Source organism: Triturus cristatus, chromosome 1_2 (genome assembly GCF_964204655.1).
Source record: "Triturus cristatus chromosome 1_2, aTriCri1.1, whole genome shotgun sequence".
Taxonomy (NCBI): domain Eukaryota; kingdom Metazoa; phylum Chordata; class Amphibia; order Caudata; family Salamandridae; genus Triturus; species Triturus cristatus.
The window spans coordinates 1,007,128,191-1,007,143,415 of NC_140580.1; the positions used below are offsets into that span (position 1 = coordinate 1,007,128,191).

The window sequence follows — 15,225 nt, forward strand, 5'->3', positions numbered from 1 at the left end:
TGCCTTTCTGAGCCTTCCAGATCAGCCCTCTTTGTTCAAATCTCCCATTGTCAATATGCTTATTAAGGGTCTTAATCGCTTGTTTCCTCTGTCTCCTTTCATAGTGCCTTAATGGGATTTAAATATGGGTTTGACTTTTCTTATGTGTGCTCTCTTCGAGCCTCTTCATGATTGCTCTGTTAGGCTTCTAACCCTTAAGTCTGCTTTCTTAATTGCCACCACCTCTTCCCGCAGAGTTAGCGAGCTACAGGCTCTGTCTTCTAAGCTTCTCTATCTGTCCATCCAGATAAAGTAGTACTTTGAACTAAAGCTTTGTTCCTCCCTAAAGTGTTCATGCCCTTTCATGTGGGACAGCCCATTACTCTGCCCACCTTTTACCTGCCACTGCATCCCTTGAAGGAGACTCCACCACCTGGACCCAAAATGTGCGTTGTCTTTCGATCTTGATCGTGCCAAAGACTTCTTGGTAGAAGTTCAACTCTTCATTGGCTATGTGGTTGCCAAGAAATGTCAGGCAGTGCAGAAAAAGACCCTCACTGGATGCGTTGTCTGCGATAAATTGTGCTACGTATTGGCAAAGTAAACTTCTGTGGGGTTACGTGCTCACTCTACTAGAGCAGCTGCGGAAATCACTGTGTTAGGACGTGGAGTCCCAGTCCTGGATATCGGTCAGGCGGCAACGTGGGCATACCTGCAGATGTTTACCAGACATTACTGCCTGGACAGCCAAGTCTGGAGGGACAGGAACTTTGCCCGTTCGGTCCTCCAGGACTGCCTCATGTGATATTGGTTCACAGACCCTTCTCCGGGGGTGCTATTGCTGGGGTATTTATTCTAAGGTAAGGAATCTATAACTAGAAGTCTCTATCAGATGAGTAAGTTACTTCCCTTCTGTAACGATGTATCTTGTAGAGACATATTTTAGTTGTAGATTCCTTACCGCCCACCCATCCTCCCCGCTAACTGATTTCTAGAGATTGGGGCTCCCTTAAAGGGCCCTAGGTTTGACGCACCATGGGTCTGTGCTTCTGGCATGGAAAGTAGTGTTAAGTACTGATGTGAGCATGCCCGGGGGTATCTATGTACATCACACAACTTAATTTCCGGCACCGGACGGACACAGAGCCGGCCGGCGCCACCTACCTATGCGCAGGGTACTGCTATTGAAGGATACAGTCTGACGCCTGGGGCAAATTTAAGGTAAGGAATCTACAACTAGAATATGTCTCTACCAGATACCTCATTACTAAAGGTAAGTAACTTACTCGTCACGAGGGGCATTGCAAGTGAGACTGTCAAATGAAAGACACTTTATCACCGGCACCCATCATAGTTTGTGGACTACTGGGTAAGGGAATCGTGAGGGCCTTGTTGTACTTAATCTAGTTGCTGTCTCCATTTGGGAAAGGTACCAAGTGCCTTAAATCACATTCATCCAAAAAGGGTGATATTTGTGTTAGAAGCTGGTGTCAATAGGAGGAAGGTTCCTCCCCCGAGGAGAACAGAAGCTCACAGAACTATAGTTAAGAGGATGTTTCTCAAACCTATGGAGATTCTCCCTGGTGCCAGTGGCACAGCCTTGGAAGCCAGCGGAGAGGACTTGGAGTTTCCGATTGCCTGAGTTGAGGTGAAATCAATTTTGAGTCCATCATGGTGGACGTAAGGATGGGAGAGATGCACATTGCTGGATGCTTCTTGGGTAATAATATGATTTCCCCTGGATTAGTACCAGGACCAGAAGCTTATGACTTGGACAACGTGCTGTATTGACCAAAGCAGAGGCTACATGCCAGTGTCGGGGTCAGGCTGGAACCATTCTTGATTTGCAGAGACCGGAACAAGGTAGTCAGCGAATTAAGGCAGACCGAAAAAATACAGGGCATGAGATCCACTGTCTCTTCTTTAGACAGAGAGGAAAGGGAGATATCCGAAGCAGATCAGGTGTTGGAGTCTGAATCACTGCCAATGCTACTGGTAGTCCTACCTGGGAGGAATTCCATAAGTCTCAAGTTAAGGACCCTACGTTTGTTGGAGGTCAAAGTAGCCTAGGAACATGTCAACAAGGAGTTTCAGGATTACATTATGTTGGTTGCGAGGATGGCCTACTGTATAATTTTCAAGAGGATATTGGGTCCCTTTTTGAAAAGGAACTTCTTGTCACTGGCACTCAAAGGGCCCCTGGCTGGACACTTGGGAATTCAAATGGCTCAGGATAACGTGGATCTTAGTTCTTCCCAATTAAGGGGTAAGATTGTAGGTAAGACCAGGACATCATTGGTGCTTCTACCAGTTGTAGGTATCCTTTGAGATGTCATGAGTCACTGACCGTAATGAGTGATGTAATATGTGAGGTCGTAAGCAGTGCATTGCGGGGACGCAAGTTATAGTATCTCACTAACTATAACGGCTGAATTTCACAGGTTTTTTTATTAGTGAATCCTGAGTCGAACTATAATGTTCTTGGAACCTTTGTTTTTTCCTGTGAATTTCAAAGTTTTTTTTATGCTATTTCCTAACTAAAACGTCCATGTATCCTTTGTTTTTTTCAGTGAATTTCTATGTTTCTTTAAGTTGTGGCCGCGTTTGCAGAGTGGTTGAGAAGGGGGTGCTGGGTGGTCACTATACCAGTGTTGAGGGTACAGGTGCATGTGCCCTGTGCCCCTACAGTCTCTAAGCCAATTCTTAGACATTGTAAGTGCAGTAATTCCATTAAGAGCATATGGTAATGGGAGTTTGTCATTACGAACTTCACAGCACCATAATGGCTTTACTGAAAACTGGTAAGTTTGGTATCAAACTTCTCAGCACATTAAACCCACACTGATGCCAGTGTGGGATTTAATGAAAAATGCACACATATGGCATCTTAGAGATTCCCCCTGAAAAACGACGTAACACTAGTGTCCAGGCTGAGTGGCTGTTTACCGGCAGCCACCACCAGACATGTTTCTGGACCCCTGGGTCGAGAGCCTGCTGCTCTCGGGGTCTGAACCAATGCACATCCTGGGACAAGGTGCCAAGCCTCCTCCCACAGGATAGGCAGGGTCCATGAAGGGGAAACTTCAAAGGCTTGCCGCCTTTTTGAGCTTCCCCAGGCCTTTTGCTGCTTTCAGCAACTGACCCCCACCGATTCTGACTCTCACTTTGGGTGCGAGAATCGTCGGGAAAATCAGATGAGGAAGGGAGGTGTGCCCACCTTTGCCAACCCCACCCCTCAGGTGGGGATGTGAGGTGAAGCACAACTCTGTCACCGCCATCTAGCAGATGGTGGGAGCCAGCCAACCAGAGTGAGGCATATGCTTCCCCTCTCACTGGAGGGTGGGATGATCAGGGGTGTGCTCACCCCTAGGAAGGGACCCATTGGTCCCAAACATTACCTACCTGTAACGCCTCTAAATCTAGTATTTAGCGGCACCCCTGAACCTTGCCTCCTCAGACAAGAAACAACCAAGAAGAAAGGAAGAAGGACTGAAGAAGCTGTGCTAAAGCTAAGAAGAGGAGGATGTCCACTGACTTGGCCCCAGACCTACCAGCCTGTCCCCACCTCGAACCTGCAGAAGCGAAATCCTGCTGTGTCTTGCAGCCAGCAACCTCAAGATCCCTGAGGACCTGCCCTGCCTTTCACAGAAAATACACTGTCTTCAGTGAGCACCGGATTTGCTCACCCAGAGACTCTGACTCTGGCCAAATCCGCAAGTCTGCCCCCGATGCCCACGGCCCGAGTTGGAGTGCTCCAACACTACGTGGAGGTCTCCCTGGTGACCCTGACCTGCTCGAATCTCCCTGCAAAGCCTGCAGCCTCTTTCTGGAGGATCCCCCGACCGCGGAAAACCCAATGTCTAAACACAGCCCTGCAGCCGAACTCCCACGGCCTTGGGTGGCCCAACCCACGGTGTCCAGGTAATGTCCAGGCACCCCAACTTACCTCTCCAACTTGTGGTCACCTCCAGAAAATCTTCGTCCCCGAGCCTGCAGTCTTTGTTGAAACTTGAGAATCCCCATTAAAATAAACAGGGCACCCAACATCGAACCGGCACCCTGCACCCAGCCACCCCTGCTGGTGTACCTTGGGTGCTAAATTGGATCCCCCTTTGCCCTGTGCTAAACCCCAGGAGCTTTCCTCCCACAACCTTGTGGCCTACTCATGAGCAGCCCCAGGAGCTTTCCTCCCACAACCTTGTGGCCTACGCATGAGCAGCCACCAAGCGGAGTCCCCCCATTCCCCATTGGATAACATTGGGCCTCAGCACGCTGCACCCGGCCGCCCAAGTGTTGTAAGGGTTTTTTTAGAGTGCATCCTTGACCCTGGGGGAACCCTGGTTCTAACCCCAGAATACCAACTCCCACAACAAAGTACTTACCTGTTAACCGATAACTTCATTTCTCTCCATAGGAATACATTGACTGTTTTTCCTTGAAGAATGTTCTAAGTGTGGAGTTGGGTTTGTATGGAACTTTGAAAAACTGCAAAGAACTATAAATTGCTTACTTACCTTTTCTCTTGTAACTGTCCCAGTGTGATATCTAGGTGTACTACACTCGGTAGAAAAAGTAATCCAGAAAGAATCTGCAAGTAATTCATAGTAATCTAACAGTAATTTTCACTGTATTGAAAGCATCTACAAGCTTGTAACAAAGTAATTTTCATTCAGCTTGCTTGTATTGTATAACCTGCCTTGAAAAGTACCATATCCACTTACCTGTGCCAGGCTTGCTTGGTTCTAGTAAATAAATACAACTAAATAGTATTTTTATACAAATCAAATTGCTCTGAGTTTAGTCTTTGAGTGTGTGACATTTTCTGATTGTGTACAACAAATGCTTAAAACTACCCTTTGATAAAGCCTTTCTGCTCACCCACACTACCATAAATTGAGAGTAAGGTGCTATCTACTTTTACCTCTGCCTACCTTTGGGTTTCCACTGGACTCTGAGCTCACTATACCTCATTTTGGTATAGTATATATAGAGCCAGTTTTCTACAACTATTCAAAAGGTGAGGAATCAGTGGTTAAAGTATCCTCCACAAAGATTATTACCGAAGGTAAGTAACTTGTTTGTTTAGTCTGTAGAGTACTGAGGGTATGGGTAAGAGTTTGTACACAAATACACTAGGAATCACCCAATCTGTTCTATTAAAATGACATGCAGTGGTCATGTATTGTCAGCATTGTTTTCCTTTTTTCCCCCTTTTTCATATGCTTACAATAACAGAAGGAAAAAAAAAACCTCCCCTTTTATCCAGTTTGCCAAGACCAGACCTATTGGTTTGCCAATGCCTTTTGAAATAGTCAAGGCTTCTCCGAACTGAAGTTATGGAAGTTCGATTTTGGTGAAGTTAAGACACCTAGGAATTACATTTATTTTAAAGGGTATGTTCCACAAGGATAACACAAGTCAGTCCTCTTTATCTCCAAAAGTGGCTGTAATAATCCAGGTGGGCCCTCACATGGGTTAATCTGCAAATCAGTCTAGCACAGGTGCGATACAGCCTCCCATTAACCTTTCTGTGTTTATGCTGTGATCTGTGCGCATATGCGTTCAAGCTGGGGGGAAGTAGAGGGGGGCTGTGCAAAGCTCTTGAGTTCGAGGCATGTGGGCTGCTGAATTCATATCTGTGCATAGATCGCCGCCTAGTGTTGGGTCCGGATGTTTGCACGTTGTTGTCCTGGAAGAGTCTTCGAAGTATCACGAGAACGGTGACTCCTCCCCTGGACCACAGTGCGCATGGGCATCCTCTCCATCCTTAGATTGTTTTTTTCCGCCATTGGGTTCGGATGTGCTTATCTTAGCTCAAGTTAGGAATATTCAGATTAAGGTCAAAAGGCCTTTAGTTATCGTTGGTACTGTTCCCGTTCGGTATCGACTAGTTTCTTTAGTACTTTAGAACCTTCTTCCAGCTTTTCGGATCCGTTTGGTCCGAACATCGAACTTCCATCGACGATGGAATCGAGGACTCCATTCAAACGGTGTCCTTTATGCCACGCAAAATACCCACACATCGACGTCCACCCGGTATGCAACAAATGTCTCTCACCGGATCACGATGAGTCGAAATGTATGGCCTGTGCCTGATTCCGATCGAAGAAGGCTCTCCGGAATCGACGGGCGGCGAGATTAGAAGCGCAGCAATCGGCGCCTGCCCCTGCCAACGTCTTCAGCGACGAGGACGCCGAGAGCGTGGAAGAAGTAGACTCCAGCCCCGCTTCCGAACATGACTCCCGATCGGAAGATGACGATGAGGTGCTTTTTCAAAGGGAAGAAGTCATCGACGAGGTAAGAGACTACGAAGAGGCCTTTAGGGCCGAAGAAGATAGCTCTAGCGAGGAGCTAGGCCCACCCGTTGATACGGAGGCTGACAAAATGCATCATCATAAGGCTCAGGTCGAGGGATCGCCTCCGGGCCTTACCCGAGATCAATCTCAAAGTTTTTCGGCCCGGCCTCGAACATTCAGCACGAGCCATTATTAACGAAAACGACTGGATTCCCTTCAGCGAAACCGAAACCAATCGTCGCTCCAGTTCCATCGAAACCAAAAGTGAAACTGGCTGTAATCGGCTCGAAGGCCTCGAAGCCCTCCACTCCTTCGACGCCAGCAAAGGCCATCGGCCCCGAACGCAGTAAAAGGGATTTCGCGCCGAGCTCACTGCAGCGGATATCGTTGCCGACCCGAAGAAAAAGGCCCTCGGTCCCCACAAAGCGCCTCGGCCTCTGGCACCGAAGCCGTCGGCCACGACCACCGACGTCAAAGTGGCCGCTCCATCTGCGTCGACGTCGAAGACAGCGGCGCCCGCCAAGTCGTCGACTCCAACGACCGTCGATACCTCTCTTCGGATCGATGACCCCATGGCTCCAAAGCAGTCGACGCCTACCTCCAAGGTGCCGACCGGTTCCAAAGAGCCTTCGGCGTTCTCCGTGCAGCAGGTCGCGGCATCATTGCAACGCATCAGGGAACGGGCAGCCCTCCGATCCACGTCGGGCCCCAACACGCACAAGGCTCCGAAAGTACTCTCGGCGCCAACCAACATCACGTTTGGCTTGCCGCCGTCCACGGCGCCGAAGATGTTCGAGATCCGGACACGTGTCCGCCAGACACAGTCCCCGTCTCCTGGACACACAGACCTTGAGCCTTCACAGCCACAATTCATCGACGCCAACACTGGCAGACTGATGCTCCGCAAGCGGAAAATCACGCCAGAGAGGGGATTGGACTCCTACAGAATCCCTCTCAAGCACAAATTGCCAGCAGGGTCGGAGCCAGTGCTTCATGAACGCTTACAACCCTCCCATCAGGATCCCCAGTCCTTTTATTTATTTATTTATTTAGCGATTTGTATAGCGCCTGGTGACCCAAGGGCATCCCCGCGCTGTAAGAAGGTTGTTATCCATTGAGGGAAGGGAAGGGAGGAGGGACATTTATTTCGGGAATAGGTGCGTTTTCAGTTTTTTGCGAAAAACCAGGTAACTGGATTCCAGTCTGAGGGTGCGTGGGAGGGAGTTCCATCCCGTGGCCGCTTGAACCGAGAATCGTCGTCCTCCTGTGCGTGTCCTTTTGAATTTGGGGATGTTGGCTAAGTGCTCATTCTCCGAACGGAGGGATCTGGATGCTTTGTAGGGGGTGACCAAGCTGCTGAGGATCGCAGGGCCAGATCCGTTGATCAGTTTGTGTGTCGTGCACATGGCTTTGAATTCCACCCTTTGGCACACAGGGAGCCAGTGCAGGGCCTTGAGGGCTGGTTTTGCTGACACTCTCGAGGGAAGGTTCATGAGCAGACGTGCCGCAGCGTTCTGTGTCCGCTGCAGTCTCGTCAAGGTGGCCTCTGGGGCTCCCAGGTAGACCATATTGCTATAATCCAGACGGGACAGTACTAGTCCCTGGATAAGGAGTTTCCTGGAAGCAGGTGGTAGTAAGGGGAGAATCTTACGGGTAGTGCGCATGAGCCCAAAACAGGTGCCCGCAGTTTTGGCCGCTTGCGTCTTCATGGTGAGCTCAGGTTCGAGCCATACTCCAAGGGTCTTGATTTCACGCTTCGGGGAGGGGATTTCTCCGAACACGTGAGGCCAGACTGTTGGGGGGATGGTCGCCCATTGTTTTCCCAGGAGCATCACTTCAGTCTTAGACCCATTTAATTTTAATGATGAGTCACTCATCCAGCTGTGGATTTGTGTGAGACAGTTAGCCAGGTTCTCTGGGTGGTCGACTAGTTGGGATAAGGAGACAGAGACAGACGCAGTAGAGGACTATATGGGGGATGAAACCACCTACACTGGGGATGTCGATCCTGATGAGCATCTGCAAGACCCAGATCAGGCATGGGATGACCCTACAGACCAGGGTACCGCACCAGATACCCATGACACGCAGCTTTACAGCACAAAGACATCTCCCACAGAGGACACTGCTGCCTTCAATGCCCTCATAGAAGGGGCTGCTGCCAATCATGGAGTAGAACTCCATTCTGACACTGTCGAAGAAGACTTCTTGGTGGACACTTTCGCCTCTTCCGAAAGAACTGTAAAAACTCTGCCCATGTTGAAAGGAGTTCTCAAACCTGCAAAAGACATTTTTAAGGAAACAACCAGGGCACGGGTGCTAAACCCCAGGATTGAAAAAAAATACAAGCCTGCACCCGGAGACCCTATGTACATTAGGGGTCAGTTACCTTTGGACTCCATGGTAGTTGCTAACGCTCACAAACGAGCCCATTCGCAGACAACAGGTGATGCTCCTCCCCAGACAAGGAGTCCAAAGTGCTGGAGACATCCGGCAAAAGGATTGCAGCGTAAGCAGCAAACATCTGGCGCATTGCCAACACACAGGCACTCCTGGCCCGTTATGATCGTTCCCACTACGACACACTAGAATCACTACTCCAACATTTGCCAGATGAATATAAAGAGGCAGCGGAGCTCCTCATCAGAGAGGGACAACTCCTTACCAATACATCCATCAAGTGGCCCTGGATGCTGCCGACACAGCGGCGAGGGCAATCAACACAAGCGTCATGTTGAGACGACACGCATGGTTGAGAATCTCAGGCTTCAAGCCGGAGATTCAGAACAACATCTTAAATCAACCAGTCAACCCCGACTACTTATTTGGCCCTGAAATTGACACTACCCTCGAGAAAATTAAGAAAGACACTGACACTGCGAAATCAATGGGGGCTCTGCAGACGCAGCAGTTTCGCAGTGGCTCCTTTCGTCGCCCCGGGAATAGAGGAGCAGCTAGAGGTCAGGGGTCACAGCAGCAATACACTAAAGGGAACACACAGAGTACCTACGATAAAACCAACAGAGGTGGATATCGTGGCTCCAGCACCAAGGGCAGAGGACGTGGTTACGGCAACACCAGGTCCTCACCCAAAAACAAACAGTGACGCCCTCTCCCTTCCCCCCCGACCACATAACACCTGTCGGGGGGGAGACTCCAGCGGTTCCTGTCCACGTGGAAAACCATCACCACAGACAGGTGGGTCAGGGACATTATCCAGCACGGTTACTGTCTCGAATTAACATCCACTCCACCCAACATACTGCCAAAGCACCGTCCTATGTCCGTAGAGCACTTGGCATTATTGCAGCAGGAAGTGCTAAGTATGCTGCAAAAAGGTGCAATAGAGGTCGTGCCCATCGACCAGCAGGGGACAGGGGTGTACTCTCTGTACTTCTTAATCCCAAAAAGGGACGGGTCACTCAGACCTATACTAGACCTGAGACCCCTCAACCAATACATTCTCTCAGAGCATTTCCATATGCTCATACTACAGCAGGTTCTCCCGCTGCTCAGTCAGGGAGACTTCCTAGCCACACTAGACCTCAAAGATGCGTATTTCCACATACCCATACACCCATCACACAGGAAATATCTCAGGTTCACTATTCAGGACCACCACTATCAATTCAAAGTTCTCCCCTTCGGAGTGACAACAGCACCCAGGGTTTTCACCAAGTGCCTAGCTACGGTGGCTGCACATCTACGGAGACAACACATTCACGTCTACCCTTACCTGGACGACTGGCTTGTTCAAGCAAAGTCAGCCCAGCAATGTGCCAGCCACATGTCCCTCACCATTCACCTTCTTCACAGTCTGGGATTCTCACTAAATTACCCAAAATCACATCTCCAACCCGCACACGTACGACAGTACCTGGGCGCGACCATAAATACTCTGGCAGCCACAGCTCAGCCAAATTTAGTGAGGATCAACAGCATGCAACTGCTGATCTCAAAGTTCAAACCTCAACACTCCCTGCCTGCGCGAGTGTTCATGCAGTTGATAGGCATGATGGCCTCCTGCATTTTCATAGTCCCGCAGTGCTTGGCACGTCAATGGAATCAGGCTCACGGGCAATTAAAAGACCTAGTGTTGGTGAGCGGTCGGGCATACAACTCTCTGCATTGGTGGAATCCACAAAACCTTTGCAAGGGCCGACCGTTCCACGAGCCTGTTCCACAAATAATACTGACAGCGGATGCCTCTCTCCAGGGTTGGGGAGCTCATGTACTCACTTACACAGTGCAAGGACTATGGACGACACAACAAAAGAAGATGCACATCAACGTTCTGGTACTGATGGCAATCTTCCTATCCATGAAGGCATTCAAAGTACACTTGTGCAACAAAGTCGTGTTGATCCGGACGGACAACATGACTGCCATGTACTACATACAGAAGCAGGGAGGAACACACTCTCCACAGTTCTCATCTGGCTCAGAGCATGTGGAAGTGGGCCATTCAGAGGAACATATTCCCTCCCCGGCAAGGACAACCAGATGGCGGATCTGCTCAGCAGACACAGCCACCAGATGCACGAGTGGGAGCTACATCCGTCAGTACCCCAACCGTACTTCCAACAGTGGGGTCATCCAGAGATAGACCTATTCGCCACAAACGAAAACGCAAAATGCCAAAGCTTTGCCGCCAGGTTCCCACATCCGCAGTCACAGGGCAATGCGATATGGATGAACTGGTCCGGCAGATTTGCGTACGCTTTTCCCCCAGCGCTATTGATACCGCTAGTGGCACGCAAACTGCGACAACACTCACTGACACTCATCCTAGTTGCTCCCACATGGGCGCGCCAACCATGGTACACCACCTTTCTAGAACTTTCCGTGGTGCCGCATCAAAGGCTGCGGATCAAGCCCGCACTTTTAACGCAGAACCATGGCGAAATTCAGCACCCAGATCCGCAACAGCTGAACCTGGCTATCTGGCTCCTGAAGTCTTAGAGTTTGGCTACCTAAACCTGCCACCTGACTGTATGGAGATCATCAAACAGGCCAGGAGACCCACTACCAGAGCTTGCTATGCGGCTAAATGGAAGAGGTTTGTCATTTACTGCAACAACAATGACATTAACCCGCTGGACGCATCCATTCAAAACATCATCTGTTACCTCCTACACCTATACCGATGCAATCTGGCATACAACTCAATACGTATCCATTTAACCGCGATAGCAGCCTATCTTCAAAACAGGCAGCACCTCTCTTTATTCAGAGTGCCTGCCATCAAAGCCTTCTTGGAGGGACTCAAACGAGTAATTCCCCCAAGACACCCACCGGCACCGGTGTGGAACCTCAATGTGGTTCTCACCAGATTAATGGGTCCACCCTTTGAACCTCTCCATTCATGTGAGATTCAATTCCTCACCTGGAAAGTAGCTTTCTTAGTGGCAATCACTCCGTTAAGAAGAGTTAGTGAACTCCAGGCACTATCCATTCAAGAGCCATTCATACAGGTTCACGCAAACAGAGTTGTACTATGTACCAACCCCAAATTCATGCCCAAAGTGATATCGCAGTTCCACATGAATCAAACTATTGAACTGCCTGTTTTCTTTCCAAGTCCACAAAATGTCGCAGAGAGAATGCTCCATACACTAGATGTAAAGAGGGCCCTCATGTACTATATAGACAGAACTAAAGACTTTAGGAAAACAAAACAACTTTTCATTGCCTTTTCTCCACAACACAAGGGCAACACCATTTCCAAAGCAGGGATAGCCAGATGGATCATTAAATGTATTCAAATTTGCTATCAAAAAGCTAAACGCACATTAACGATTCCCCCACGAGCCCACTCAACACGAAAGTTAGGGGCGTTCATGGCTTTCCTAGGAAACATTCCTTTACAGGAAATCTGTAGAGCAGCCACATGGTCCACTATACATACATTTACCAAACACTACTGCGTAGATGTACACTCAAAACAGCAGGCAGCTGTAGGACAGGCTGTTCTCAAAACTCTTTTTCAGACTGCTGCAGCTGGCACGGGTAGCCGCCGCTAATAGGAGGTACTGCTATGTATTCTATGCACAGATATGAATTCAGCAGCCCACATGTATTGGCATGTAGGGCTGCTGACATTCATATCGCCCACCCTCCTCCCCGGCGCCTGTAGCAGCTGCAGCTCTCAGAATTACTGTATAGCATGGTCATCACTTACTGTATCTACTCCATCACTGCCAAAATGGCGAAAAACAATCTAAGGATGGAGAGGATGCCCATGCGCACTGTGGTCCAGGGGAGGAGTCACCTATCTCGTGATACTTCGAAGACTCTTCCAGGACAACAACGTGCAAACATCCGGACCCAACACTAGGCGGCGATCTATGCACAGATATGAATGTCAGCAGCCCTACATGCCAAGAACAGATGCATACTGGTAAGTAGCATATTCAATATTGTAGTTAGCACTTGGTTTGACTTACAAATTGTCTGCTGACGATTTTAGTAATAAATATAATTGACAGACGTGCTGAGCTGTAATATTCTGCATATCAGAATATTTGGTTCTCCAGTGCAATCAAGTGGACATTCTGATTACTGCAGTGACACCTTAGAAAAATAGGGCTATGCATGATCATTTTGCTATTCTCTGCCAAATTAATAAAGTTTGGTCATCAGTGTTTTACTCTGACGGGTGTATAACTGAAAACAATTTTATTGAGTCTTTGAAGAGTGATTTGTGTACTAGAACAAATACTGTCTTTGTATCTAAAATACTGCTTATCTGTAGGATGGAGAAGTTTACTGCATAGATGCTCGTTTCTACGGAAATGTGAGCCGTTTTATAAACCACCTCTGCGAGCCAAACCTGATCCCAGTGAGAGTCTACGTTTCACATCAGGATCTGCGCTTCCCACGAATTGCATTCTTCAGCACTAGGCCTATTGCAGCTGGAGAGCAAATTGGGTAAGAAACAATTCTTTTGAGCTTTGCATGCATTACTGAGCCATGAGACTGTAGACTTTGTGGTTGGAGTCAGGTTGAATCTTGTAAATTAATGCGATCTATGGTTAATGGCAGAGCAGTCTGGCACGATTTTGGTGTTTCTTGTTGCATTTCAGTTTATTCCTAGCTTTTGACGTAGCCAGTATCGTGAACCCAAGCCATTTTATTAAACGTCAGTGCTTCAATGTTCTAAAGATAAATGTGCTCCCCTCCTTCACCCCACTGCCCCCACCCACCCCTCCACCCCACTGCCCCCACCCACCCCTCCTATTAAAGACACGCAAGCACTGTGGCAAAGACAATTCTGGTGTTGCCCCTTTATGGTTGCTAGCCAGCCAGTACCGACAATACCCATCACTAGCTATATCCTCTTTTATTTTGCGGTCATCTGAAATCTCAGATCCCAGAACATCTTAGACTTCTGTACATGGCTTTTTACCCTGAAACTCATTTTTTCTAGGCCTGGGCGTAGTTCGCGAAGTAGCACTTCGCGAAGCTACGCAAAGTGAAGTTCGCACTACGCGAGCTACGCGTAGCACTTCGCGAACTGCGCAGTACCTTGTTCGCACTGTGCCAGATGTCGTTTTCAATGATTGCACAGTGCGGACAAGCAACCGGCACTGTGCAATCATTGAAAACGGCATCTTGCACAGTGCGAGCTGTAGTTTTCTGCTGCTCGAGAAGATTTTTACTCGTGCTTCAGCTTTCTCAACGCGAACTGGTAGTTTCTCATCGCGAGCGGTCGCGAGCATACGCGACCACTCGCAATGAGAAACCTGACCTCCTCGCGTTGGGAATCTCGCCGGGAGGTTTATTTTCCATGCTCGCGATTGCCAACTTGAAGTTGCTGATCGTGAACAATGAAAAAGTCTCGCCGGGATGTCATTTTGCTTGCTCGCGGTCGCCAACTTGACGTTGAGGACCGCGAGCAAGCAAACAATGACCGCAACACTACGCTACGCGTGTTCGCACTGTGCTACGTGCAGTTCGCGTAGTGCGAAGTAGCGCGAACTTCGCATACTACGCGAGCGTAGCGTAGTGCTTTGCCCAGGCTTACATAAAATCTCAACAGTTTAAAATTCATCACAGACATGATCACAGTGATTACATTCACAAATTTAAAGTGGCAAATGCATACAAAGTGTCTAAGTAAGGGGCATCGATTTAGTTTTTAGTAGTCGATTTGACAGTAAAGTTCAGAAAGATAAAATCAGCCTAGGTTCGGTCTATGTCGGATAATATTCTGTAAGAAGTTAGAGACAATGTAAACCAGCCCTTCCCCCTCCAGTGACTGTAAAAAGAGTAGAGCTGGACGACATGTACGGAAGCCCAAACGTTTTAATAGGGGGATTAATGATTTTCTCCGTTGATCCATGTAGTATTTACAGAAAAGAATAGTATGGATTGTGGACTGGGAAGAACTCCCGTCACAGGGGCAAGGTGGTAATGTTTTAGCCCAGTTGTTTTTCAACGGAAAAACCACCAATCGATGGAAAAGGGTCAGCCTAAACCTAACCCAAAAGAAACAATTCATAAGAAGTAATATTATAAGTTAGGTAAGGCTGAATCCCAAATACCGTCTGGACTGTTAGACTATGCCTAACTGTTTGCTTCATAACCTCTGAGTTAAGTCGTAGGTCCTCAAGATGGTTTAGACAAAGTTTGTGGAAAACCTTCCTTGTTAACTCCTGAATCAAAGTGGGGTCATGATAATATTTTGCTAACCCTAAGTCAGTCAGAAATTTTTTGACATAGATTAACCACTTAGATCTATGTGCAATGTCAAGGGCCTTACAGTCTAGGATAATTTTTTGAGTGAGAACTGTTCTTTCTGATGTCTAGATTCGATGCCACAATAACAAAGGCTGGGTTCTCGCGAGGTCTGTCACGTACGGGAGACCCAGTTCCAAATGGCAGGAAAAGTTTGCGGCTGTAGTTGGTAATGCAAGAAGGTATCTCAAGAAACCATTCTCTACTGCCT

At 48.3% G+C, this 15,225-nt stretch overlaps 1 protein-coding gene across 10 annotated transcripts in view; it reads left to right on the forward strand.

The window, feature by feature from the left end:
* Positions 1-15,225, forward strand: part of EHMT1 (euchromatic histone lysine methyltransferase 1) — a 1,124,912-nt gene that overhangs the window by 1,011,720 nt on the left and 97,967 nt on the right. For all 10 annotated transcript variants that reach the window (XM_085611576.1, XM_085611658.1, XM_085611650.1 and 7 more), the window contains one exon: positions 13,030-13,205. In XM_085611576.1, coding sequence (XP_085467702.1) covers positions 13,030-13,205 — 176 coding nt within the window. The remainder of the gene's footprint in view (positions 1-13,029; positions 13,206-15,225) is intronic.